The following is a 27,553-nucleotide window of genomic DNA, read 5'->3' on the forward strand; positions in this document are numbered from 1 at the left end:
AGCCGCGTAGCAGTCAGGGTCAAGGCCTCCCTCGACTCCGGGAACTGGGAGGCCGCGGGCCGGAAGGAGGGGGCGCGAGGCAAAGGCAAAGCGACCCGCTCCTTTCGAAGCTGAGGGCGGGGAGGGGCGGAGCGCTCGCCGAGGGGAGGGGCGGAGCGCTCGCGGAGGAGGAGGGCGGAGCGTTCGCGGAGGAGAGGGGCGGGGCGATAGCGGAGGAGAGGGGCGGAGCGTTCGCGGAGGGAAGGGGCGGAGCGCTCGCGGAGGGGAGGGGCGGGGCGAGGCGTTCACGGAGGGCAGGGGAGGGGCGGAGCGTTCGCGGCGGAGAGGGAGGGTGGTGCGTTCGCGGGAGGGGCGAGGGGCGAGGGGCGAGGGCGGGGGACGGGGGACCGGGGCCTGGCGGCGGTGGGTTCGCGGGAGGGTCGGGAGAGACCGGGGCGGTGCTTTCGCGGAGCGGTGGCTGCGCGCAGAAGTTTGCCGGTGGCCTGGGCGCAGCTTGCGTGAAGCGTGACCGAGGATGTGAGCGGCCCGGACCGCCGCGGCCCGCGGACGATGCTCACCCTCCTCAGCGCGATGACGCTGATGCTGGTCGCCGGGGCGCAGGGGCTGCTACCCGCAGTCGCAGGTGAGAGGCCGGGACTGGGAGCAGGGCCTTGGCGGGGACGCGGTGGGGAGGGGACAGACGTCTCCGGGAAGCCGCCGGTCGCCTGCGCCTTACGGTGTGGGAGCGTGGCCTCAGCGCTCCGCTTGAACCTGGAGCGCGAGCACCCGCCCCCGGGTTGGGGGCGCCCCCTGGACCGAGAGCCCGCTGCGCCCCGGGGAACCCGCTGTGCCACGGCCCCTGTTGGCGTTGGCTTTTGGAAAAATCCTCAGCTCTGCTGTCGGGTTTGATAATAAACAAGGCGTCCCTGAATCGCATTTCCTCAACTTAATGAACAGTTGCCCCCAGTCCCTGGCGGAGTGAAAGTATTGCAAGGATTTCTCTGCCCTCGGGGTTCGCCCATGCTAATAAAAAATAATTGAAAGAACTGCTGGGCGGGGTGGCGCACGCCTGGGATCCCAGCTACTAGGCAACTTGGTGAGACCCTATCTCAAAAAACAAAAGGGCTGGGGATGGGCTCAGTGGTAAAGTTCCTGAGTTCCACCCGCAGTACCATAAAAAAGAAAGAAGAGAGAGAGGCAGGACGCCAGTAGGCTAGCTTCTTGCAATTCATGATGCTTAGCTAGGATGCTGTAGGGAGATGTCAACTATTGTTAAGATTGAGAGAAGAGCCGGGGTGCATGCCTGTAATCCCAGCGACTCAGGAGGCTGAGGCAGGAGGATCGCGAATTCCAAGCCACCCGCAGCAAAAGTGAGGTGCTAAGCAACTCAGTGAGACCCTGTATCTAAGTAAAATACAAAATATGGTCAAGTGCCCCAGAGTTCAATCCCCAATCCGGCCCCCCACCCCCAAAAAAAATTGAGAGAAGAGAGGTAATTTGTAGTGACAGGTACCCAAAGAGAAATAGGCGTAGCCTCCCAACGCAGGAATCCAGGAGGCTACTAGTGGGGTCAAAATACCTGTTTTCCTAGAAAACCATATACTTGTACGGTACATGATATGGTATTCCTTCAAACTCTCTACAAATAGTATCTAATAGCATATGGGTATTAGTGTCCTGGTACAACCCATGATGATTTCTTTGAAGTTTTTTTATGAAAAATTTGCATTAAACTCATACTTTAATGTAAAAAGAACTTGCCCATAAAATGAACATTTGAAGATGTGAATTGAGAAGTTAATTTTAATCTAGGTTAGAGATACTAAAATATAACTTAAAGGTACTTAGCTTTTATTTCCTAACTATATACCAGTCACTAATTTGAGTGTTTTAGGGATGCAGACTCACGTAACTTTCAGAACCTAGACAGTATTATCCTTATTTTACAGATGTGGAAACTGAGGCTCAGAGACTTTTAAGTAACAGCATGAAACCAGTCAGCCACTGGCTGAATGGGAAATCATACCCTGAGAGTCTGAGAGTCTTATGGCTTAACCAAACTGGACTCTTTCTTAGAGGCAAAACAATTTAAATTCTTGACTGTTCACCTATATGTTTAGGGCCTGCTTATCAGTTATCTTTTGACTAGCTAACGTTCTTTTTCCCCAAAGCAATAATAATATTCAAAACTAAGTGAACTGTTAACCCAAATTTGAGATTGTTGGTCTTTCAAAAGACATAAAAATATGAATACTATTTAATCTATAAGTGCAATTGTAGGACCCTAGTCTTAAGAAAATTGTCCAAAATATAGGAAGAAGTTTGCATTCAAATTTGTGTGGATGTATGTGTGTGCATTTACATCAGACTTAAAAAGATAATTGTGTTAGCTGTCCATTGCTCGGATGAAAATTCTGAGAAAAACAACTTAAAGGAGGAAAGATGCGTTTTGGCTCATGGTTTCAGAGGTTTCGGCTCATGATTGGCCAGCTCCATTGCTTCAGCAGAACCTCATGGCAGAAGGATGTGGCAGAAGACAGTTGCTCACCTCATTTCAACAGTGAAGCAGAGAGAAAGAGAGGAGAAGCCCAATGCAAGATAAAACTTTCTAGACATGTCCCCATTGACCCACTTCCTCTGCAGTAGACCTCACCACCTACAGTTTCCACTACCTGCCAATAACATCAGCAAATATGTATCCTTCAAAGAATTAATCCACTTGTGAGGTCGGAGCCCTCATGAGCCAGTCAATCCCAAAATCCAGCACTGCTGCACTGGGGATTAATTCTTCAAAACGTGAGCCTTTGGGGGACATCCAAACCATAACATTCTGCCACTGGCCCCAAGGCTCATGTCCTTCTCCAAGCATCCCTTAGTCTTAACAGTTACGGCTTTTCTCAAAGTCCAGATCTAAAGTCTCTCAACTCAAGGCCGTGAGTCCCTGTAAAAATCAAAAAGCAAGTTACATACTTTCAATATACAGTGATGAAACAGGCACAGGGTAAACATTCTAGCAGGGCAAACACTGAATCCTGTAGCTCCATCTCTTATCCAGGGCACCAAGTGATGAGATATGAACTACAAGATGGAACAGCCCCACCCCTATGACTTTGCTGGTTGCAGCCCACATGGTCTCTTTCTTGGACTGGCTCTGCTCACTGCAGCTTTTCTTGGCAGATAGTCTGCATTATTCTCATCTCTACTTTCCTGAGGTCTCCATTGCAGCTTCAGTTTCACTCACAGCTTCACATACTGCTCCCTCATGGGCTGCTGTCAGGCCAATCCTGTCACCTGTTACCTATCCTCCCAGGCATACCTTTGAAATCTCAGTGGAAACCCCATAACTCCTTCATTCTGCATTCCTGCCTGCAAAGCCAGCACTGTGGGGATGATGCAAGGCCTACTTGGACCATGCCTGCTGCAGCCTCTGAATGCTAGGGAAACACCATGGTGAGACAAATCCTGGGGCCGTAGCTTCCTAGGTGGCCCTGTGAGACAGGGTGCCCGGTACTCTCTTCTAAAAGCAAATTCTTTCAAAGGAGTTTATACTTTTGCACCCCTGAGCCTGCAGTGGGTGGAGACTGGCCAATGCCTGAGATGCCCTCAAGGCATCTTTCCTATTGTCCAGGTGAAAAGTATCCATTATTTCTTTAGTGGCACTAATCTCTTCAGCAAGTACATCTTCCTTGGCCCCAATTCACTGGCTTCTTTTATGGTCAAACTAAATTTTTCAAATCTTTTTGCCCCAATTCTTGTTCCTGATTTTCACTGTGAAGCTGACAAAAAGCAGCCAGCAATATCCATGCCACCTAAATATACTGCTGTCTGGAAATTTCCCCCACCAAATTAATTAGTCCTTCCTTTTTTAAAACTCATACTCACGTAAGGACTCAAAGCATGGACAAAATGTAGACAAAAGTTTTTGCCAGAATGGAAAAAGAATGGCCTCTAATCCAATTCTCAATAGGGTCCTTGTTCCCATCTGTAACCTCATGAGTACAGACTTTACTATCCACATTCTGTCAGCATTTTGGTCTTCTGAGCTCCCACCAGAATTGCCTATTAAACACTTACAACATTCTGAGGCTTCCCTAGCATGCATCTCCAATCTTTTCCAAATTCCTCCCACAAACCAGTTCCAAAGGCTTATGAATCACGTGGTCATGTATAATCACATGGTCATGTATAATCACAGCAAAAATCCCACTCTTAGTACCAACTTTCTGTGTTAGTCAACTTTTTGTCACTGAAACTTTTTGACTCATGGTTTCAGAGGTTTCAGTCCATGATTGCCTGGCTCCATTGCTTTGGACCTGAGGTGAGGCAGAAAATATGGCAGAGGATATGGAAAAAGATAACTGCTCATTTTATGATAGCCAGGAAGCAGAGAGAAAGGAAGGAGCAAAAGGCAAAATCTACCCTTCTAGGGCATGCCCCCAGTGAACCACTTCCTCTAACTAGGCCCTACCACGCACAGTTACCACCACTTGCCAATAATGCCATTATATATGAATTCCTCAATGGATTCACCCATTGATGAGGTCAGAACCCTCATATTCCAATGACTTGCCAAAATCCTATTTCTGAACACTGCTACATTGGGGACCAAGCCTTCAGCACATGAGACTTTGGGGGACATTAAGATTCTAACCATACTAATAGTAAACCCCACTGGCCACCTGAATATACTGTTCATGCCAGTAGTAAACCCCACTGGCCACCTGAATATACTGTTCATGCCAGTAGTCCCAGCACTAGGGAGACTGAAGCAGGAGGATCACTACTTGAGCCCAGGAGTTCAAGACCAGCGTGGGCAACATACACAAACAACAAAAGAGATTTATGTGAAAGGTTGGAAGCAGTCAAAAATATAAATAAATGCCCATTTATACCTTTTGCATGCTAGAAAGGTAAAACAAATTTTATTAAGAAGGGACTGCTAGAAGCTGGAGATGTGACTCACTGGTAAAGTGCTTGCCTAGCATGTGTGAAGCCCTGAGTTCAATCCCCAGCACCACTAAAAAGAAGAAGAGATTGCTGATACACAACAATCTGGGAAAACTAAAATCTTGCTTAATAACTGTTATTTCCAAGTCTCCCTGTCTGCTTACTAATAAGTTTTTTGTTTATCTCCCAAGTGCCAACGTGACTCTAACTCTAGGATCTCCTTCATTTACCAATAGAAGGATTGCATCCTTGAGGATATCCCTGAATCTCCCCATCAGATTTCCTCTGAAACTCTCAAGGCCCAGAATTTCTTGAATTACCATATTCTGAACAGTGTACTATAAATATTACAAATATCATCAGATCTTTTGTTAACCCCTGCAAATCCAACTGCTACCCGCTGCACAAAATCTATAAATTCCAACAAATTGAATAGGAATCAGGTTAAGAAAATAAGGAATAAAGAAATATATTCTCTTCAGGGATGCAGTTGCAAAGAATTTGAATATGAAACTTAAAATTGAGATTTAAAGACCTGATGGCTACCTCCTTAAATTTAAGAAGAAAAATTTTTTTCAAAAAATGTTTTCTCAGAAGTCTCCTCGTTGGGTACAGTAGCACATACCTGTAATCCCAGCAGCTCAGGAGGCTGAGGTAGGCAAATCGAAAATTCAAAGCCAGCCTCAACAGTTTATGGAGGCCCTAAGCAACTCAGGGAGACCCTGTCTCTAATATAAAAAAGAACTGGGGATGTGACTCAGTGGTTGAGTACCCCCAGGGTTCCATCCCTGGTACTCCTCTTCAAAAAAAAAAAAAAAAAAAAAAGTCTCTTTTGACCCCATTTTGTATATGTAACTGGAAAATGGCAGAAGCAATCCCAATAAAATTCTACAAGGATCTCTGTGGTAAAATAAAATAAATAAATCCACTTGTAAGAAAATGATATAATTGTTGAAGTCAAAGCTAAAAATATTAAATTTATCAGAAATAAACTTATAGTTTTTAAAAATTAGAGCATACCAGTGAATGATCTTTATATTTAAGAAATTTCTGGAGGCCCAGCTGATTACCCTGAAACTTACAAATGAAGTAGGATGCTATACAGACTCTACCTTTAATGGTTTCAGATGTGTGTTTCACACAGAGAAGCAGTTTGTAAAAATATGTCTTTGGGGGATTCTGGAAATACAACTGGAGAAGAAAGCAAAAGGGGCTCTGTGCCCCCTACACAGTTGCGCTGGCGTAGTCTGTCTGGTGTGGCTGTTCCAGAACTCTGGAGTCTTATTCTGAAGACTTGCGACATGAAGGGAAAGATTTCGATGAACAGAGGTGTCTACATTAATATTAGGAAAAATGGACTTTACACCATTGTTGACATAGTGATTCTCCTTTAAATTAAATAAGAAAATAGTTTATTCTAAGCCAAATATGAGTGACCATGCCCTGAAAGCACGGATTCAGGTTACCCTGCATGACTTGTTTCTCTGAAGTTCATATGTTACATGAACTTTTATAGTCACAGAACAAAGTCATAAATCAATAATTCATTCATTAAATACTTTGATGGGGACAATGCACAGGCAAGTTAAGGTAAAGAGGGAAAATCTGGAATTGGATTGGGATGCTGTCGTACAGCATTCTTAACCAGAAGGTCAGTCAGAAGGTCAGGGGTCTATTTTACCTAATTGTTATGAGAATATTAGGTGGGCTACAAAAGATGAGAAGTAAGGGCTTGTTTTCTAAAGGCACAGGGGCAGCCTTTATCTCAAGCCTCCCACCTGCACCTCATCTCCTTTCAGGAGAAAGAGCTTGTCTGTGTCTTGTACTTGCTTGAAGAGTTCCATTGTAATACAGTTTTTTTCTTCCAGAAATGCTTAACTTCACACAATAAAGGTGACAGGAGACAGACATTGTATTTTAATTAAAGATTCAATATAGCAAGGAGTTATAATAGTTACAAAGATTTGTGTGCCTCATGGCAAACCATAAAAATATCTGAAGCAAAAACTGACGGAATTGAAGGGAGATGTAGACAGTTATACAATAATTGGAAACTACAATTTTTACCCCTCTTGAAAATAAATAGAACAAGTAGAAGATAAGGAAATAGAGGTCACTATCAACAAAGTAAAAAGTCAACCTACAAATGAGAGCAAATATTTGCAAAGCATGTATCTGATAAGGAATTGATACCCCTAATATACATAGAAAGTTCCAAAACTCAATTCAAAATAACCAAAGGAGTTGAATAGACGTTTCTTAAAAGAAGATGCACAAATGATCAGTAAGCACATGAAAATATCCTCAACATTGCTAATTGTTAAATACAAACTGAAACTATAAGATACTACCTGCCACTCGTTAGAATGGCTACCATCAAAAGAAAAGAGTAAGGGTTGGTGAGGATGTGGAAAAATCAGAAGCCTTGTGTACTGTTGGTGCACCTGCTATGGAAAACAGTATGGAGGTTCTCCAAAGAATGAAAAATACAACTATTGTATGATCTAGTAATTCCACTTCCAGATGCTACCCCAAAGAATTGAAAACAGGGTCTCAAAAAGATACTTGTATATCCATATTCATAGCCACATTATTTGCAGTAGCTAAACTGTAGAAGCACCCAAGTATCCATCAGAGAACGAGTGGATAAGCCAAATGTGGTATGCAACAATGGAACACTGTTAAGCCTTTAAAGGAGGGACATTCTCACATTTGCTCCAACACTGACAAATCTTGAAAACATTATAAGTGAAATAAGGTAGCTGCAAAAAAGGAAATACTGTATCATTCCTCCTGTCTGAGGTATTTAGTCAAAATCTAAGAGAATGACAATAGAATGGTTGACAGGGCTGGGCCATGGGGAACGGGGAGTTATTGTTTAATGGGTATAGATCTTCAGTCTCCAAGATGAAAGGAGTCAGGAATATGGGTTGTGGTGATGACTGCAGTGTTATTGTACTTAATACTGCTGGACTGTACCCTTATTGTCAAAGTTGGTAAGTTTCACATTCTGCGTATTTTAGCACAATTTTTAAAATTGGAAAAAGTATATCCTGCACTCAACAAGTATTTGAGAGCTGAGTACATCTACATAAGTGTGAAATTGAGTAGTGCAGATTAAATGACATGAGATTAAGAAGACAGCAAGACCAACATGAACTGCAGTATGCAGCAAAGATTCTCTAAAGGGGTCAAGAGTGGGTCTTGGAGGATTTCGGTCATCAGAGAAGAAGAGAGGTACACTGCAGATTGGAGGAGCCAGAAAGGAAAACTGAGGAAGGAGGTAATTCTCTTGGTAGAAGATAGTTATTAGGAGTAGTAAAAAATAAAGTGGATTCTTAGATGGAAATCCTTAAAAATAAACAGAAAAGCTCAGTCAACACATTCAGAAGTTGGAACATGTTTAGGGTCCTGAGGGACTCAGCTGACAAAAACATTCATCTCTGTCTCTCAGTTTTGTTATATGAGTTCTGAATATAACTGTCAACTATGAAATCACATCTGTTTAATTCTCCATCAGAGTATATGAAGCAGCTGTCTCTGAAAAGGATATGAAACCAAATTGAGGCTGTTAAACAGTTGAACCTTGTGTTCATGGTGTCAGTATTACTTCTGAGACCAAAAGAGTTTTTTTGTTTTTTGTTTTTTGTTTTCAATTAAAGGAGAACTTTTTTTATGGATGAAAAATCTCAACCTTTTTTTTCAGGTCTCTCAGGTGAAGAAATATAATTAACACACTCCCTGTGCTGAAAGCCATCAAGTTTTTTAGATCTTTTAAATATAGCATCTCACCCTGACCTGATCCACGGTTTTCCTTTCCATGGTCAACCATGGGCTGAAAATATTAAATGGAAATTTCTAGAAATAAGAAGTTCAAAAGCTTAAAATTGTGTGCCATCTAGAGTATCATGATGAAATGTCACTGTGTGCTGCCTGGGACAGGAGTCATCTCTCCCGTGTATTCCATGGTGGACTCTCGCCCTAGTGCAGTCTACCAATTACTCCTATTTTACTTAATAATGGCCCCAAGTACAAAATTTTATTACAGTGTTGTTACAATTGTTCTATTTTTGTTGGTATTGTTAATCTCTTACTGTTCCTAATTTATAAATTAGACTTTACCACAGGGTTGTGTGTGTGAGAGACAAAGAGAAAGAGAGGAGAGAAATTATACAGTTGTTTCAGGCATCCACTAGGGGTCTTGGTGCGCAACCCCTCACAGATAAGGAGGAACTACTATATACTTTGCTTTATTTGAATGTATTCACTCGTTAATTGTGAGTGTGAAGGGAAGAATAACACTTTTTAAAGTGTCTAACATATACATAATTTTGTTTCTGGTTGTCTCTACAGATGAAAAAAATCTAAAGCCTCCTGAGAATATAGAGGTCTACATCATAGATGACAACTTCACCCTGGAGTGGAACAGCAGTGATGGGACTGTTGGGAATGTGACCTTTTCAGCAGTTTATCAAACGTAGGTGACTCTACTTATTGATTTGCCAGAATGATGTGGATAATATTTATGATTTTCCCACATTTTTATTGGTGCATTATAATTATATGTAATGGTGGATTTCATTGTTGTTTGTACACACAATTTAACAATATAATTTGGCCAGTATCATTCCCCAGTATTTCCCCTTTCCCTCCCCCGATCCCTTTCTTCTCTACTCTACTTATCTACCTTTGATTTTTGTGAAATCCCCCCACCTTTCTATTTCTTTTTTCCTTTCAACAGTTATAACTTTATCACCATAATTTCAGATTTGGGAAACATTTGTGTTTTTTTCATTTATTAGAAATTTTCTGTCTATATAGTATTTGTAATTCATTTCTGCAAACAGAGGCTTAGTGAAATTCATCTTTGAAGCAAAAGAGATTTGAGATGAGTGTGGTAAAGGCTTTTCTAACCCACAGCCAACCCCACACCTTCTCTGCAATGGATATTCCAGATTCATTAAATGTATATTGGTGTTTGAACTGGAGCATGCCTTGAGGATATGAGAGAGTGCCCAAAAAGGCTAATCCAGGATTTTGGAATACGTAACCAGACCTCCTAGGGTCAGGTTTTCCTATCATTTCCATCGTACACAATATTTTAAATTCAAATACAGTTTGTAAACTATATTGGACTCTGTATTGGAGTTTCAGTGTCTTTTCCTTGGTGCTGACTTTCTGTTTCATGGTTGCCAAGAGGATAAGCAGGCAGGACTTATGGAGAAAAGGTTTACAGAGGAGACACAGCTCAGGATGTACAGCCCTGGACCTCCCAGTGGGTGTTGGGACCCTGTCTGCTAACCATGGTCCACTGTCCAGGGAGGAGAAGACAGTGAAAGAAGCAAGGCGTTAGGGCCTTCAGAGCCAGGATCCTACCACTTCAGCCATGGTGATTAAAACTGGAAGAGTAATCTCATAGCTTGATTATTATGTGTATGTCTGTATGTGTAGAAATACATTTTTATCTCCAGAGATTTTCTTTAAATTGAATCGAGTTTTGCTACCAGATTATTTTTTTGCCTTAGTTCAGAATCTTCTTGTGAAACAACTGCCTTAGGTATAGCAGGGTCATTTCAGGTACCTTATAATAAAGAACAGAGGGCCATTGCTCTCTCACCTGCATTCCTCCCCACATTGCTTATGCCAGCTGCTCTAGTTCATCATAATCTTTCGCCCTTCCACTTCAACTTTTGCATCAAATGATTTTTTCAGTATGTTCTTACCCTCTTTTGTTCTGCTAATGTACAAACCATTCTCTTTGCAGAAATATGCCAGAATATACATTTGGATTAGGATAGTGTAGTGTAATGTGGACTCAAGCCAGGCTGCTTGCTTTGAAACCTATATTCTGCAGGTTTTTCTGTCTAAAACATCAGGGCATGTCACTTCTATCTAAAATGGATTGTGACGTATGTGACTCGTTCAGTTGACAATACCGAATGCCTTCTATGCCAAAGCACCCATTCTGAGTGCTCAGAAGACCTCAGCGAACAGGAGAAATAAAGATGGCCCAGAGCTACATCGCCAAACTGCTTTTATGAAATGAATCTTTTATTGGTTACATATTCATATTTCACATTGTATTCTGATCTGATCTAATTATTGGAGATGATAAAGGTTTTTTAAGAAAGTATAAAAGTAGCCCTTACTGAAATAGTTCCCTTAAATGCAAAAGCATTTTAATAAAAGTTTTACTGCATTTTCTAAAGTAGAAAAGAAGATAACTATAAAGAGTGAGATTGGATCAAAACCATATTAATATATTTGTTTATTTATTATTGTTGGCAGTGCTGAGAATGGAACTGGGGCCTTGTGCATCCTAGGCAAGTGCTCTACCACTCAGCAACACCTCTAGCCCCTGCCTGCTTTTTAAAAAGAAGAATCCATTCTCAATCATACAAACTTTTTTGGTTAACTAGTTCCACTGGAGGAATTTGTTTATGTTTACATTTTAAGTCTTTTGTTTCTGGTGGTGTAATAAAAAGAATGATGGAGACCAAGAAGCAGAGGAGTAGTTTGTTTTTGGAGAGGGCAGAGGAAGCCCCCAAACGGCACTGATGCTGAGATCTGCCTTAGGACAGGTCATGTATTCATAGAAGAACAGAAAGGGATCTTCAAATCCAATTTTCACTTAGAAGATCCAACAACAAAAAGTAAATTGCCAAAGTCACACAACTGTCCTTTACAAAGCCAACCCAGAATCTGCTTTTGCCTTATGGTATATGCATTTCTCTGCTTCCATGAAATCTTAATGCAGCCACCCATAAAATTATTATAGAACCATATCGAAAATCTGTTATATGAGAGCCAAATGTGGTGGTGCACACCTGTAATCCCAGCCACTCGGGAGGCTGAGGCAGGAGGATTTCAAGTTCAGAGCCAGCCTCAGCAAAAGTGAGGCTCTAAGTAACTCAGTGAGACCCTGTCTCTAAATAAAATACAAAGTAGGGCTAGGGATGCAACGCAGTGCGGTCAAGTGCCCCTGAGTTCAATCCTCAGTACTCCCCCCCTCAAAAAAAATCAATTATATGTCTGAATTATTCTATTTTATATGTAGTAGCTTGTTTTATAGGTATTGGAAAAGAGTGAAAGGGTACATATTCAAATGTTAACAGGACATGAACTCAAGAAAAGGAAATAACTTCTTAAGCTAGCTTTATAACATTAGTAAGGGAAGAACGTATTTGACACACTTTTGTCTGACATGTGCTCATTCATTCCTTTGCTTTTTTTTCACTTGAAGACCTGAGATGGATGATTGGATAAAATTGCCTGGCTGTCAACATACTGCAGGCACCAAATGCTATTTTTCTCTCCCTGATTTGGATGTTTATGAAGAACTTCAATTGCGAATAAGAACAGAAAAAGGAAATGACACTTCTTCATGGAGTGAAGTTTACTCATTTATACCATTTAACAAAGGTAATAAAAACCAAACTTGCTATCTGAATTATAGTGTATGCTTTAGTAAATGTTGCCAGAATGGTTCTCTTTCCAAATCCATTGATTCACATGATGTAAAATCTCCTGTCTTTAAAAGAACAAAAATGCCTTTAAATCTCTTTCTTCCTCTGCTCTGGCCCCATTTTTCTGCTTTCCTTTAATAGTAGTTCTTAAAGTGTGGTCCCCAAAACCCTTTCAGAGGGTCCATAAAGACAGAACTGTTTTCATAATAATCTGATACTTCATTGTCTTTCTCCTTTTCGTTCTTTCTTGTTTGCACAGTGGAATTTTCTGAAGGAGGCTGTTAGATACATGATGTAACTGTTTGAATGCAAATGTGAGATTCATTTCCTTTATTAATGAAGACACTAAGGAGATTTGAACACGAGACCTTCTGGTCTAGATTCAGACGCGCTGCTGTTGAGCCACAAGGCCGAATGCCTCAAGGCTAGAAAGCATTATGAATACTTTACTTCTGAATTACAATAATAGTTTTTTAAAAAAAGAGATTTGGAAAAAGATTTAAAACATCACTATAGTTCCAAATTTTTTGTTTTGTTTTGGAAAATATATAACAAATGTTTGTTGCCGTATAATGGGTTTATCCATTGTTTGTTGTTTTTGGTTTTGTTTTTTGTTTTATGGTACTGGGGATTGAACCTGGGAGCATTCTGCCTCTGGGCTACATCCCCAGCCCTTTTTTAAAATGTTATTTTGAGACAGCATCTCAGTAAATCGTCCAGGCTGGCCTCAAGCTTGTGACCCTCTTGCCTCCCAAGTAGCTGGGATTATGGTGTCCACCATCTTGCCTCACTTATCGTTTGTTTGCTTTTTGTTTTAATGAATTCATCAATATTTTATAATTTTGTTAGTTTTAATATTTAATATGCAGAATAACAAAAGACATATTCCATATAAATTAAAGCTCTTTGGGAACCTTAATAATTTCTTTAAAAAGTGTAAAGAGGTCCTGAGACCAAAAAAAATTCGAGAAGCACAGCCCTGAACCAAACAAAAGAGAATGGTCTGCACTCCCTGTCTATACTTCATTTTCCCCCATTCCCTCATCGTCCCTCTCCCTTCGAGCCTTCTTCCTCCTCACTGTATGAAAACCATCCTTCTCGAGGTTACCAGCGACCTCCACATGCAGGTGAATTCCCAGTCTCTTCTGGTCGGTCCCCCAGTGCGTGGATGTGGACTTCCCTCCAACTCTCTAGAAACACCTCCTTTACTGGCTCTCTCGGGCATTTCTCCTTCCTAGTCTCCTGCCCACTGGTTGCCCACTGCCAGTTTCTTCACCTCTCCCAGACTTTTTTAAATGTCGAACTGCTGCAGGGGCCAGTCTTTGAACCTCTTCTCTGCTCACTCCAACAGTAATCTCGTGCTTTCCAGATCATCTGTATGCTCTTGCCTCACAAAATTGTTCCTCCAGCCCCATTCCTCCTCTGATCTTTAGACTTGTATCACCACCTTTATTCAACACCTCTGAATGTTAAAAGTCATCTCACAGTAAAATGGTCAAATAAAGCTCTCCCTTTCCCCCTTAAAATCTGCTCTCCTGCAGTTTTTCCCTCTCGATTAACGGCTTCAGCTGTTGGTTTGCTCAGACCAGCAGCCCACAGTCATCCTTCACACATCTTGTCTGTCAGCACATTCTGTCTGATTCATCTTCAAAGTACACCTGACTTTCTTCACTTCCAGCCTAAAAACCAAGCCACTTTTCATTCTTCGTTTGATTTCTTACTTTCTTTTCTTACCAGTAAGAAAAGATATTGCCTCCTAATATCTTAACTAGGATGCTCTTTCCAAAACCTGAGTCACATCTTGGTACTCCTAATCTTAGCCCCCAGTGACTTCATGGACTACTAAGCCTATGAAGTTCTTTCACATCTGGCCTCTAGTCTCCTCCCTGATCTGTTTCAACCACCCCCAGCCATTCTAGCAACTTCATTGCCTCCTGAAAAAGTTAAACTCATACTAGGGGCTTGGCACCCTTGCCTGGGTGACTTTTTCCCTAGATATTTGCATGACTCTCCTTTACTTTGTTCAGGCCTCAGCTCAAATGCTTTTCCTATCTAATGTATCTAAAATAGCACTTGCTACCATTCTTCAACCCTTTATATTACTTTATTTTTCTTTATAGCATGTGGTATTTTATGTATTCATTTATTTGAGGTTTTTGCCATCTACCATGAGAGTGTAGGTCCTCTATTTTGCTCTGTTGGGGACACAGTACTTGTTGGGTGAATGTTTTGACTTGGTGTTAGAGAAGCGTCATAGTAATTGTTTTGATTCCTACAGCTCAAATTGGTCCTCCAAAAGTACATTTAGCAGCTGAAGATAAGGCAATAACAGTATACATCTCTCCTCCTGGGACAGCGGACAATGTTATGTGGTCTTTGGATAATAAAGCCTTTACATACAGTTTAGTTATGTGGAAAAATTCTTCAAATATAGAAGTAAGCATTTTTTTAACCTTTGTTTCATGTGAATTAATTGTAAAATTTGACTTTATACTTTTCTGACGAGTAGACCTCTTTTTTTTTTTTTTCTTAATTATAGGAAAGGATTGAAAAGGTTCAACCTGGTGGTAAAATTTATAAACTTTCACCAGAGACTACTTATTGTTTAAAAGTTAGAGCACAACTACTTTTGTATAGCAAAATTGGTATCTATAGTCCAGTGTGTTGTATAAATACCACAGGTAAGGAGAACCTTTTGCTTTAAAACTATATCTTGACAATATATTTATTTTGGAATTTTTTGCATAGTCATTGAACCATGTGTTATATGATGGTTTAATAGATATTAACACAAAAGCATTATAGCAGCATTTACATAAGTTGAAAAAGGTTATTTGGGATTTTTGCCTCAAGTAAATAGTATTGAAAATTAATTCTTCTTAAAAGTCCAAATATTTTCTAATGACAAAATGCTTCTTACTTGCTCAAAATCCATAAAAGCGGGAGGTAGTTAATAGTAGAATGGTTAGTCTTCCAAAGTATACTGCTAAATGAAATGTGAAAATATGGCATCCTGTTCTGTCTAGTCTTTGACATCTTGCCAGTAATTAAGGTCAAGAGTGGGAGGTGGGATTTGTTTATTATTTTAATTATAAACCTAACATGCTTTCTTTCTTAAAATCAAACAATACAGAAGAGTTTAAAGTGAACTTTTTTTCTCTTGTTCTCTTACCCTCAGTTCTGTTTCCCAGAGATAAGCATTGTTAGCAGTGCATATTTTTTTCAGGGCTTATAAGAGGTACAGTTTGGGGGTTTTGTTTTTAAAATTAAAAGAGAATCCTGATACATATACTTATTTTACAACTTGCTTGTTTAACCCAATATGTTGGGGATATCCTCTGTATTAGTACATACAGATCTGTCACAGTTTTTTAAATGACTGCTTAGTATTTCATTGTGTAAATGTACACCACAGCTTTCTTGTTACCTTAATGATCAGTTGTAAGCCTTTTATCATTTGACCCATGCTGTTAAGAATTCCTCCATTTATTCTCCAGCTAGAGGAAAATCGTATGCTATTTAATGTATTCTTTGACTTCTAGTTGAAAATAAGCTGCCTCCACCAGAAAATTTAGAAATCAGTGCTAACAATAAGAGCTATATTATGAAATGGGATTATGCATATGTGAACGTGACCTTTCAAGCTCAATGGCTCCAGTAAGTTCTTTTCCATAAATTTCCTTTTGCCACATGTGTTTTGATTATATTTTCATGCCACGTCAACCAGCTGCAACTCCTTGCACCTACAAGTGACTGGCTGAGAGGTGGGTATGAGACATTGGAAATTTGAGGGATTTAATTATAGTTTCAACTATGGGCATAACTAGCTGGCTGATGTTGAGCTCATGACTTAACCTCTGTGTGCTTCAGTTTCTTCATTTGTAACAAAATGGGTGTATTCTAATCCCTAAATTTCTTATTGGCTCTTTTTGTAGGTAGGTACGATTTTATTCTTTCTTTGTGTGTGTGTGTGTGTGTGTGTGTGTGTAAGAGAGAGAGAGATGCTGGCTGTGGAACCCAGAGCCCTGCACGTGGTAAGCAAGTGCTCAACTACTGAGCTACACCTTCCACCCTAGTTTCACCTATTATTTCCCCAATCAGGAACATTTGATTTTGACCCTGATCTTTTCTTCAGAGCTTACGTTTCCCATAAGTCCTTGAAATTATATCAGGCTACTCACTTCAGCTTGTTCAATCCAAAAAGTTAATCCTCCTGTTTTCTTAATTTCAGTGGCTTTGGTGAATTTTCTAATGATCACATCAGTGGGAAATTAAAGAAAGTTGGAGAGAACAGACTTCACCATGGCCGAGTAGAGACTAATCAATCTGAGTGAGGTCTTGGTACTGCATAAATTAAATAACTGCATGCACTTTATATCGATTGAAAAATGGCAGAGGATGAAGAGACAGGGAGGAGAGAATAGAAAATTATAAGAAAGGAAAAATGAGTTTTGGGGAGACCAGGGATGGAAAGAAAGATAAATACTGAGGGCAGAAGAATAGAGGGACTAAAAGATGGCCAACGGCAGGGAAAGAAAAGTGAGAAGAAGAAGAAAGGGAAAGATGAACAATGCGGGTGGAGAGGAGTCAGTGCTCATCTTCTGTCCTCTTTAATGTTATCGTGGAACCAGGGATGGCTGGAGGAGGGGAGCAGATCTGTGCGTTTGTGCCCCATCTGTTCAGATGGACACAGACTCCCCAGGGGACTGTGCAATAACCTTTTGCGTCTACTCCACTTTCAGAACCATGTTCAACGATAGGGCCACAGAATAGAGAAGGAGAGCTGATGCCGGGGGCTCCTGAGTGTCTCTTGGCTACTTGGCGCCCTATACAAAGACTGAAGAGGTGAAATGAGCAGGAGGAAGCATGCAAGTCCAGACTCCTGAAGCAGCCAGCTGACACTGCTCAGCGACCTGGCTCAGGGCTGGGTGGTGGCATACAAATTATAACAGTTATATAAATCAAAAAGGTGAAATAATAGATAGGGCTGGAGAGCACAGAAGCCACTTGGAAGGACGTCAGATAATAACGAGGCCTTGATGTTAATCAGATGTTTTCAAGTGGATGAGAGAGGGTATCCAGTGGGAGCAACAGCAGGAGGGAAAATGGAGGAATAGGAAGAGACTTAAAATCAGGTTGGGGGATAGCTCATTTTCTGTTCCTCTGTAACAAATTACTATAGATTTAACAGATCAAAAACAGGCATTTTATCTGATGTTTCTGTGTCTCAGTCCAGGTGTGGCTTAACTGAGTCCTCTGCTAAGTAATGAGGGCATCGCCGAGATCGAGGTTTCACCTGACTCCAGGTCCCCAGGCACCCCCACGAGGCTGCTGGCAGCAGAGGAGCTCCTGTGGCCTGCCTCTGGGAGACATCAGAGGACCTCTAGCCCTTCTTTTAAAGGACTCCCCTGAGAGATCCGGCCACCCAGCATAGTGCTTCATTTGATTAACTCACAATTAGTGATTGGGACCTTAATTACATCTGTAAAATGCTTCTGCCAGATAATGTCACCTAATCGGCAGGGAGAGGGACCCCCATCATATTCACAGATCCTGCTCACACTTTGCGGGGGCGTATAGGATGTATGTGCAGAGACGGGGACTTTGGGGCCACCTTAGGATGCTGCCTGCCACCGTGGGGAGGGTGTCCTACAGGAACAGAACATCAGGGCGTGGAGAAGCCAGGAGCAAGATGAAGGTGGTCGGAGGGGAGCCATGGGCTGACCTGTATATGTTTGGAAATCATTGGGAAGTTAGCTGGGGGATAGGTGACGTGAGTTCTGTGTTTGAGGAAGATGTGTGTGACTGCATTGTATGTGGAGCCGTGGGCTCAGGCAACACAACATGAGGAAACGAGTTAGGCTCTTGCGGTTCTAGGCCTAAAGTAGACGCTCTTTGCAGTTGGTTTGAGAGGCAGTTTCTTAGCCTCCCCAGCCTCAGTTGGGTGCCTGACCTTGGTTTTGGCGCAGCATAGCCCTGGGCAGTGCATTTGTGTTACGCAGGGGTGTGTGCAGATGTGTTCAGCAACTGACTCTCCAAAAGGGAAGAGCCCTATTTGGAGTGTTGGTTGAATTTTGTGATGATGGCTACTTTCAAACCATTAGCATCCTGTTCCTCAACATGGAGCTGGAAAGATACACACAGAGTTGGACACTGGTATGCAGGATTTTTACCATGTAGATACAATAGGCATAAATAGCCTCAAGTACATAGATGATAAAATATAGTAAAATCTCTAGGACAGGATGCAGTTTAAATATGTATTATCTTTGTCTTTAATACAATTTTTATTTGTAAGATTATATATTTAGATTTTTAATAAAGGCTCTATTTAAAAACCATCTTGGAGCATTCCTGGAATTTTACAAGTTGTCTTTGCACATGGTACAAGCCACCTCTGACACACACCACCACTTTGTCACACTCGGGAGCACTCTTTAGCTTTCTTTTGTGTTGGATAGACACATCTTGTGAGTTTCCCAAGGGTGTGGGAGCTGATTGTTCATGTGTCTTTAGCCTCTAACAGAGCATCTAGCATACTGTAAGTATTCAGTTCATATTTACTAAATTAATGTGTTTGAATTTTTTAAAAAATTTTGTCTTACAGTGGCTTTTTAAAAATTGCTTCTGGGACCAATTTACATAAATGGGAACAAATACCTAACTGTGAACACATCAAAACTACATATTGTGTCTTTCTTCGAAAATTTTTCCCAAAAGGAATTTACTATCTCCGGGTACAAGCATCTAATGGAAATAGCACATCTTTTTGGTCTGAAGAGAAAAAATTAAATACTGCAATATACAGTAAGCCAATGTTTCTTTCATAAGATTATAATTCTCCGATTTGGTGCAAATTCTTAAAATTGTTTTAAAATGTATAATCACACATTATATCTTTACAAATTTTTTTCTAGCCATCATACCTCCTCCAGTCATTAGCATGAAACCCGTTAATGATTCTCTGCGTGTCGATATCAATGCTCCAGGAGTCCCACTAATTTATGAAATTATTTTTTGGGAAAACAATTCAAATACTGAGGTAATTATACATAGTATAATTTTGTATTTGGAAAAATAAAGCTTACATTTAAAATTTAGGAAATATTAGACTCTTAAGATTGTATTTAACTGTGTGCCTATTTGCAGTATGATGAATATCAGCATTTTTCCATGTTTTTGTCTGGTAGAGTTGTGGATTACTTGTGTCTGAGTCTCAGTTTGCTTTTAAAATAGATTCCTGAGCCCATTGCCACTGAATTAGAACCATTCTTAACACATTCCTAGATGTTCTCACGCAGGGCTTCTCTACACTATTGCACTGCGGCCAGATAATTCTTGCAACAGAGTCACCATATGCTTTGTAGGATGCTTAGCAGCATCTCTGGGCTCTACCTACTAGATGCCAGTAGCACTTCCTCCCAGTCATGACCACCAAAAACACTGCTGGACATTGTCAAATGTCCCCTGGTGACCCCTCCAAGGGGACAAAATTGGTTCTTAGTGGGCAAAAAATATCATGGAAAGCATGTCTCCAAAGTTCAACTTTATTCCTTAGTGTTTAATTTCATGTTGGGGAGGAATTTTTTTAAATTATCTAAAAAAGTCTCTGCAGAGAAGTCATAATGAAAAAAATGTTGAGAAACACTGGCAAACACTGCAATTCAGAATCCACAGACAGAATTGATAACATCACATCAGGGTATCCACACAATTCCTTATGGAGTTACAATCAAGGAATCAACTTCATATACTCAGTGCTGGTAAATTCTGTAACTTTACTTCATTTTCTGTTGGAAACTTGAAGCAAATTCCAGTGACTTGAATGCTTTCATTTTAGTTATCTGACCATAGCTTAATTTAGACCATTGAGAATTATCATCAGTTTTCAGCTGTCCTGAGATTAGACAAATCTGAATTTGTGTACCACACTTACACATCATTTAATTAATCTTAAGCAAGGTGTTTCACCTCTTCGAGACTTTATTTCATCTGCTCAAAAGTGGCAGTGATCATGGCAGCTAAATTTTGCAAAATGCTATTTCTAAGATTTGAAATAAAATACCTAGCACATTGCTCTGACAAACAGTAGAGGTTCAGTCATTTGTAGTTGCTCTCGTATCCCATATTGGAGACATCAGTCATTATAACAGCGACTCATTTATCGAATACTTGGAATTATTTATCAGGTATCATACTAAGTATTTTACGTGAATTGCTTCAATCATTCTTCAAAACAACACTGCCACACCATATGGTTAAATTGTTCAGCAAGTTCTTAGGATGGCACAGTCCCTGCCTCCTTGAAGTTGGGCCTTAAGTGTGCCAGCACAGCTTGGCTTGGCACTTGTGCTTCTCCTTGTGCTTTGCTTGAAGAAAGGCATTTATCTAATAGTCAGTGGTCCAAGGAGGACGAGAGACTGGTGGGTTGGGAAGCCTGGACCTCAGTGGGGGTTCCCCCTGTCAACCTGTAGACTGAGAAAAATAATTACATTTGGAGCCACTGAATGCTGAACTGGCTTCGATATTGTGGCAATAGCTGACTAACATAGATAAGAGCAAAATTTGTACTCATTTTTCAGCTCAGGAAATAAGGCAGCAAGCAATGAAATAACCCACACAAGGCCACACAGCCGTAATGATACTTCAGCACAGGCAGTTGGGGTTAGAATCCCTACCATTAGCCATTCTGTCATTAATAGCAAGTAAGCCAAAGCAGCATGGGCTCATGAAATAAATCAGAGCTACCTTAGGAATGTGTTATGTGCTTTTCTGATAGCATTTTTAACTTTCTTATTTGGTTATAATGCGTTGTTCAAAACAAACATATTTCTTTTCACTTTTTTGTTTTTTTGCAGTGCTGGGGATAGAATCCAGGGCCTCATGCATGTTAGGCAAGTGATCTACCACTGAGCCACATTCCCAGCCCACAAATTTATATTTCTTAAACACACACCAACTGAGTATTTAAGAGAGGCCAACTGAGTGTTTCGAGAGGCCAATCTTAAATCGGATGTAAAATAATTCAGAGATACCCCCTCTGATTTCATGAGCTAACTAAACTTTATCAATGACTTAATTATTTTTATAGAGAAAATATCAAGGAGGAAAAACCGATTTTACTATTGCCAACTTGCAACCACTGACTGTGTATTGTGTCAAAGCGAGAGCACACTTTGTGAGTAAATCGTGGAATAAAAGCAGTGTTTTTAGCGATATAGTGTGCGAGAAAACAAAACCAGGTCAGAATCTCTTTTTTGTATCTTTTTTCAAATGTAACTAGACTTAATAAAATAATACATTGGAAATTGTAAATTATTTGCTTTTCACTACAAAAGATAGAACATTTTCTTCATGTTCTTTTCATGAACTACATGAATCAAAAGTAAACCTTCAAGATGTCTTTAAGTTTTAGAAAATATTTATAATATTCAACTCAATTCAGTGTTTTTAATGCTTTATATTTCATCCAGTATCCACATAATTAATTTCTTTTTAATGTTGCTTTTGGTATTTAGTAAGACTATAAGTTTTTTATTTTTTTCATAATCTTTAATGATCATGTCTTTTTTTATGTGCAAGTGGTTTCATCTCATTTTGTAGAGCTGACTGGTAGAGGCTTAGTCACAGAATCTTTTTAAATTCGATAGTCACATGTTGTAGAAGTGCTGGAGAACTTTCGCCTGCTGGGGCCCATATGTTGATATCATCTTCCTCCCCAAGCACCTCTTAGATCAGTCCCCAGGTGGTCTGTAAAGGTCAGGTCATTGCCCACAGTTGCACTGGTACTCAGTGTTACCAGAAATACTTTTAGAGGTATCATTTAATAGATTTTATATTTCCTTTCATATGGCTAGTTTCATATTAATGCATTTGTGTGTTAAAACATACATTGATGCGAAACATCATTTATATATTTTTAGGAAATTCTTACAAAAGCTGGGTGATAGCTGGAATTTGCATTGCAGCAGTTTTTATTGTAGTTATCATTTACATTATGAAAAACCTCCTGAGATGTTTCAATTATGTGTTCTTCCCATCACTTAAACCTCCCTCCAATATTGATAAGGTATGTTACTCTTCTTTATCAACCTAGGAAATATGTTTGCTTTCAACAAAATACAAAAATTTTCTTGATATCCAGAAAACAATGCAGACAAATGTGGGTAGTTTCTTCAAAGTTTCAGTAAATGAACTTTAGAAACAGTCCCTTAATAACAGCACAGTAAGATTTGTCCTTAATCTGTATTTCTGGCAGTTTGGCTATTATGGCATTTATTTTACTACTAAAAGTCTTTGGGATTCTTCATAGTATATCAAAAAGAATTGTTCTATCTGTATAGTATGTATATTCATTCCAAGAGTGAAATCACAGAAAGGAGAATCATCAAAAGCACAAGTTTCCTCGCAGACTTGTCGGTGTTTGGCTTGGCACTCCTGTAAGAGTGGCAAGAGCGCTGGATGCGGAAGGCCCAAAGGCAGTCTGCCTGGGGACAGTGTTCCCGCAGGGCAAGGTTCAGGCTGGCCTTGAGAAGCAGTGTGGTTAAGAGCCCAGGCATGGAGTTGGAATTGTGATGAGCTGTGACATAGCCACGCTTACAAGCTATGTGAAGTGGAGTGAGTCACTTAAGAGTAGAAGAGCAGGCAGGTACCCTTGGGCTCTGCAGGGGAGCCAGGCCCACTAACCCACAGAGTCGTGAGCAGTGAAGGAGCTACGTCAGGAATGGCTCAGCACTCTAAGAATGCTCGGTACATCTTCACTAGCTTACTCTTAGATTCCTGAGTTTTTAAATATCACTTTTATGTACTCTAATATTCCCAGCTATTGTTTTAAATAGACTTTAAAGTAGCTAATTATAAAATTCTTAGTCAAACAGGAAAACCTTAATTTCTCAGTTGTGCTGCTTCTGGGTGCCTTTGGGTTGGATATAACATTTGGTATTATTTTAAAATGAATGTCCGTGCTCCCTTGCCCTCCCTTTGCAGCCCCTCCTAGGCTGCCACCAGACCTGCTCCAAGGCACAGTGTGCCCCCTGACGTGCTCTTCTTAGACTCACTGGAAAAGTATTAAGATACATGAGCTTCCTGATTTTATTCTAAACCTGACAATGTAATTGATATGTTCTTCCTGACTTTTTAATTTGCATGATGAAAGAGAAGTTTTCTAAATGGAAAACTAAAGCTATTAGAACTATGAAACTAATTTTTATTATTTTAAATAATCCATCTCTATTCCTTCCTTTTTTTAAATTAGTATTTGTCCGAACAGCCATTAAAGAATCTTCTACTTCTGACAACTGAGGAACAAATTGAAAGGTGTTTTATAATTGAAAACACAAACACAAATACTATAATGAAGGAAACTAATCAAATTGATGAGGATCACAAAAGGTACAATTCCCAAACCAGTCAAGATTCAGGAAACTATTCTAATGAAGATGAAAATACGGGAAGTAAAGCAAGTGAAGAACTTCTGCAACTGGAAACTGGGTCCCCAGAAATGAACTCTTAAAATGCTCGTTGCCATGTGGAGTTCATGCTGGATCTTAAGCTCCTTATGCCTGTAAAGAGAATGTTTGCTTCTTGGGGAAGGAAAAACACCTTCAGATCACAGTTCCTAGAAATACAGCAGGCATTTAACTATTTAAAAATGAAATCACAGGAGTTTGGAGAAATGTGTTCTACCTTCTTGTCATCAAGCCTGTCTTGGATACAATGAGCAATTCAGGAAGGTGGCCAGGGTCTTTCCAATGGTAGCTCAAGTACCATGGTGCTGTTTTGTGGCTAAAGACAGTTTGTGTGCCTGTCAGTACTGACACGGATGCTGCTGGTTGCTGCATGTGGCATTTGTTCTCCATTCCCAATAACATCTCATTATTTCTCAGGAGATATTAGAACATTTGGTCTTTTGTTAGGCACTTAGGAAATTTCTTTAGAATAGTCTGAATAACATTATCGCCTGGTTTTCTGAAAAGCATCTCGTCCTGGAAGACAACCACAAATGCCAGAAAAATAGTCCTTCAAAATGTTCAGGGGAATTCTTTGCAACGTCCTGCGGTATTGTGCAGCTACCTGTCCATCCCTTACATGGTTTAGGATTAAAACCAGGTAATCTTTTACTATGCATTAAGACTTCCTGATTCATAACTCATTAGAGCTCTTGGCAGTCACTGATGTCGTCAGGTAGAATTAGAGAAGCCATCGTTATATTTTAAAATCTCAGTGTACACTTATAAGGCACAACAGACATAGGTCATCCTAGGATCAGAAAATTCCAGTGATGGAAAAGAAGGAGAGAGAAGTGGAATCATTCAGTAGGAAAGCAAGTAAATTTGGTGGGGAAAAAAAAAAAAAAAAAAAAAAAAGAATTTGTCTAGTCAACTTCTAATTATTAACCCACTGTATTTTTATGGCTTATCTGTTACTTCTCATACCAGGAAAACTTCTCTATATTGTCTAGCAGTATTCAGATGCCCTTCTGTTCAGCCTGAATGTACTCAAGAAAATGCAAATTATTTACTATGAACATGAAGGAGAAAACACAATGAGGAAGAAAAGCCTAAAATTTTGAAAATTGTATAGTGCTTTCCAAAGGCACCTAGAGCTTATTTTTAAATTACTTAAAATTCAGGATTATCCATAGATGCCTTTTGCAGCAGAAAGTCTAGAAATTCTGGTGACCTCTAGGGCAGAACTCTCACCAGTTGCTGCGGCAGGAACCGCTGAGAGAGAAGAACACATGGCATCCGAGGGTGTGCTGGGCACGCATCACTAAGGCCGGTCCTGTTCACATCGTCTTCTCTGTTGCGGAACCCCATCATCCAGGAGGAGGGACCGGCTGGCAGGGCCGTGGTGCTCAGCATGTCCTAGGCACCTGTGCGTGAGCATGCACCCACACCATGTGCTTCTGTCCCTGTCGACTGGCTCCCGAGTCATCTCAGCAGAGCACCAAGGCCATGGAAGAGGCCCGAGGGTCACCACTGAGATCCCAGAAGACTCTCTTCTCTTCCTGACCAGAGGCACTCGGTTTAAAGTGCAGCTTCTGGGTTAAGCATGCAACTGTAAAGGCCCTGTCACTTTGAAAGTTCGCCTCTTAGAGAAATCAGGAACATGTCAAAGCCCCTGCCACTGTTGCCTCTTGTACTATGTCACTTCAGTGATCCTGTCCAGCATGTCTGACCCTGTGTTCACCACAGCAGAAAAGCTGCTGTCTTACACCAGGCAGCCTAAAAAGAAACAGTGCCTTGTTAGGGTATGAAGACGGGAAAACTCATAAATGAACACTGAGGTAGCAGTGAAATTGGCAGGTCCCTAAGATCTGGGGACAGATGTCTTCATGTGACACTCCGTGGCTCTGAACAAGCACTAAGCAAAAAGAAAAACGGGAAACGGGCTTCTCTTTTGCCCCCCGTTCCAGACACACGGTCAGTGCCGTTCTGTGCTCCACAGCGTTCTGTTGGTGTTTCGTCAGGCTGTGCTGCTTAGTTGTAAGGTGGTGGGCATTTTTTTTTAATAATAGCTTTTACTTAGAAATATTATCCACTTGGGCTGGCCTCAGTGGCACACACCTGTGTGACCCTCAGCAGAAGACTGAGGCAGGAGGATTACAAATTTGAGGTTAGCCACAGCAACTTAGCAAGAACCCTTCTCAAAACGTTTTCAAAAAACGGGGCTGGAGGTGTAGCTTAGTGGTAAAGCACCCCTGGGTTCAATCCGCAGTACCTCCCCCCCGGGGCAGGGGGATTACACACACACACACACACACACACACACACACACACACACACTTGGAAACCCTAATAAACTGCCTAAAATTTAGAGTGTTACTGGTTTTTGGAAAGACTAAATATGATCTGAGAATTCATGCAAGAGACATTCTATATAATATGTGTGGATATATGTGAAAAGTGATTCAGGCCTGTAAACATACGTATGTATACTGACATATGCTCAGACATACGATGGTGACCCTTATTCTATCAGTATGGCCAAAAAAAGTACTTACTAAGGTAGATTCTAATTAGAAACATTTTAGTTCAAAACTATGACTTGCATCTGACCAGAAATTTGTAACCTGTAAAAAGTTAATCTAAAAATATAATTTAGTCCAGGCTTGGCAGCACACACCTGTAGTCCCAGCTACTTGTAAAGGCTGAAGTATGAGGAGCACTTGACCCAGGAATTCAGGACCAGCCTGGGCAACATAGGAAGACCCTGTCTCAAAAAAAAAAAAAAAAAAAAAAAAAAAAAAAAAAAAAAACCTAAAAATTTATAGTTTGTATCTTTCCCAGAAACAAGGCTATGTCATTTAAAACAGCCTCAGATTGCTCTTGAGTTTGGGGGGAGGGTATAGAGAATCCTCCCAACCCCATCCCGCATGACTGGGACCGTTCAGTATTCACTTGTTTTCTGTGATGTCTGTCTGCCCACACTAGAGCAGAGCTCTGTGAGTGGGGATTCTGTTCATCCCTGTGTCCCCTGTACCTCTACTGTGGTGCACAGCACATGGGAGAGTGCTCAGAATCCTTATGGAATGAATGAGGTTTGGTTTTTGTTGTTGTTTTGTTTGTTTGTTTTGCGGTGCTGGGGATCAAACCCAGGGCTTTGGGCTTGCAAGGCAAGCACTCTACCGACTGAGCTATCTCCCCAGCCCTGAATGAGGTTTAAGAGTTAAACCAGATGAGTGTTCTAGCAGTGTTTGTTTTATTGAATTAGGACATGACTGAGTTTTCAATGTTTTTATGCAACAAGTTTTTATCTTGTAGTTTGTGTATTTGTCTTTTTACTATTGTAAACAACTTCATCCAATAAACACTGGAGCCAGAATCTCTGTTTTTTGTGATTTTTTTTTTCCATTTGAACTTAATAAATTGTGTGCCTCAAGATGTTGCAGCTGATGCCTTTAGAAGGTATTCATGGTAAAGGAACCTGATGCCCACTGTCGAGCATCCCAAAGGGACCACCACCACATTATAACTGCCCCACAGAGCCCCCTGAACCTAACACCCAGCAGGGACACAGTCGTCCTGAAGCAAGAGTCTACAGCGGCCTTGGGTCCTCCTTGCTTTCTTGAGTTAAACCGCTTTCCCTTCACAAATATTCCAGCTCCATTCCAAGGCAGGTAGACCCTCCTGCTCTCCAGCGTCTTGGACTCAGTATTC

General features: G+C 40.7%; 1 protein-coding gene across 8 annotated transcripts; it reads left to right on the top strand.

The window, feature by feature from the left end:
* Nucleotides 1–392: 392 nt before the first annotated feature.
* Ifnar1 (interferon alpha and beta receptor subunit 1) lies at nucleotides 393–27,218 on the top strand. Of its 8 annotated transcripts, XM_047563999.1 has the most exons (11): nucleotides 393–622; nucleotides 9,280–9,403; nucleotides 12,170–12,348; nucleotides 14,671–14,828; nucleotides 14,932–15,073; nucleotides 15,935–16,049; nucleotides 19,000–19,199; nucleotides 19,310–19,434; nucleotides 21,484–21,634; nucleotides 22,316–22,461; nucleotides 23,647–27,218. In XM_047563999.1, the coding sequence occupies exons 1-11, from the start codon at nucleotides 550–552 to the stop codon at nucleotides 23,902–23,904; spliced, it is 1,671 nt and encodes a 556-aa protein (XP_047419955.1). In that variant the 5' UTR covers nucleotides 393–549; the 3' UTR covers nucleotides 23,905–27,218. The 8 variants fall into 8 exon arrangements, 6 of the variants coding, with proteins under 6 accessions (XP_047419955.1, XP_047419956.1, XP_047419960.1 ...); XM_047564000.1 differs by lacking the exons at nucleotides 21,484–21,634; nucleotides 22,316–22,461; XM_047564001.1 differs by lacking the exons at nucleotides 393–622; nucleotides 12,170–12,348.
* The last annotated feature ends 335 nt before the right edge of the window (nucleotides 27,219–27,553 follow it).

The sequence above is a fragment of the Sciurus carolinensis genome, chromosome 9, assembly GCF_902686445.1.
Source record: "Sciurus carolinensis chromosome 9, mSciCar1.2, whole genome shotgun sequence".
Classification (NCBI taxonomy): domain Eukaryota; kingdom Metazoa; phylum Chordata; class Mammalia; order Rodentia; family Sciuridae; genus Sciurus; species Sciurus carolinensis.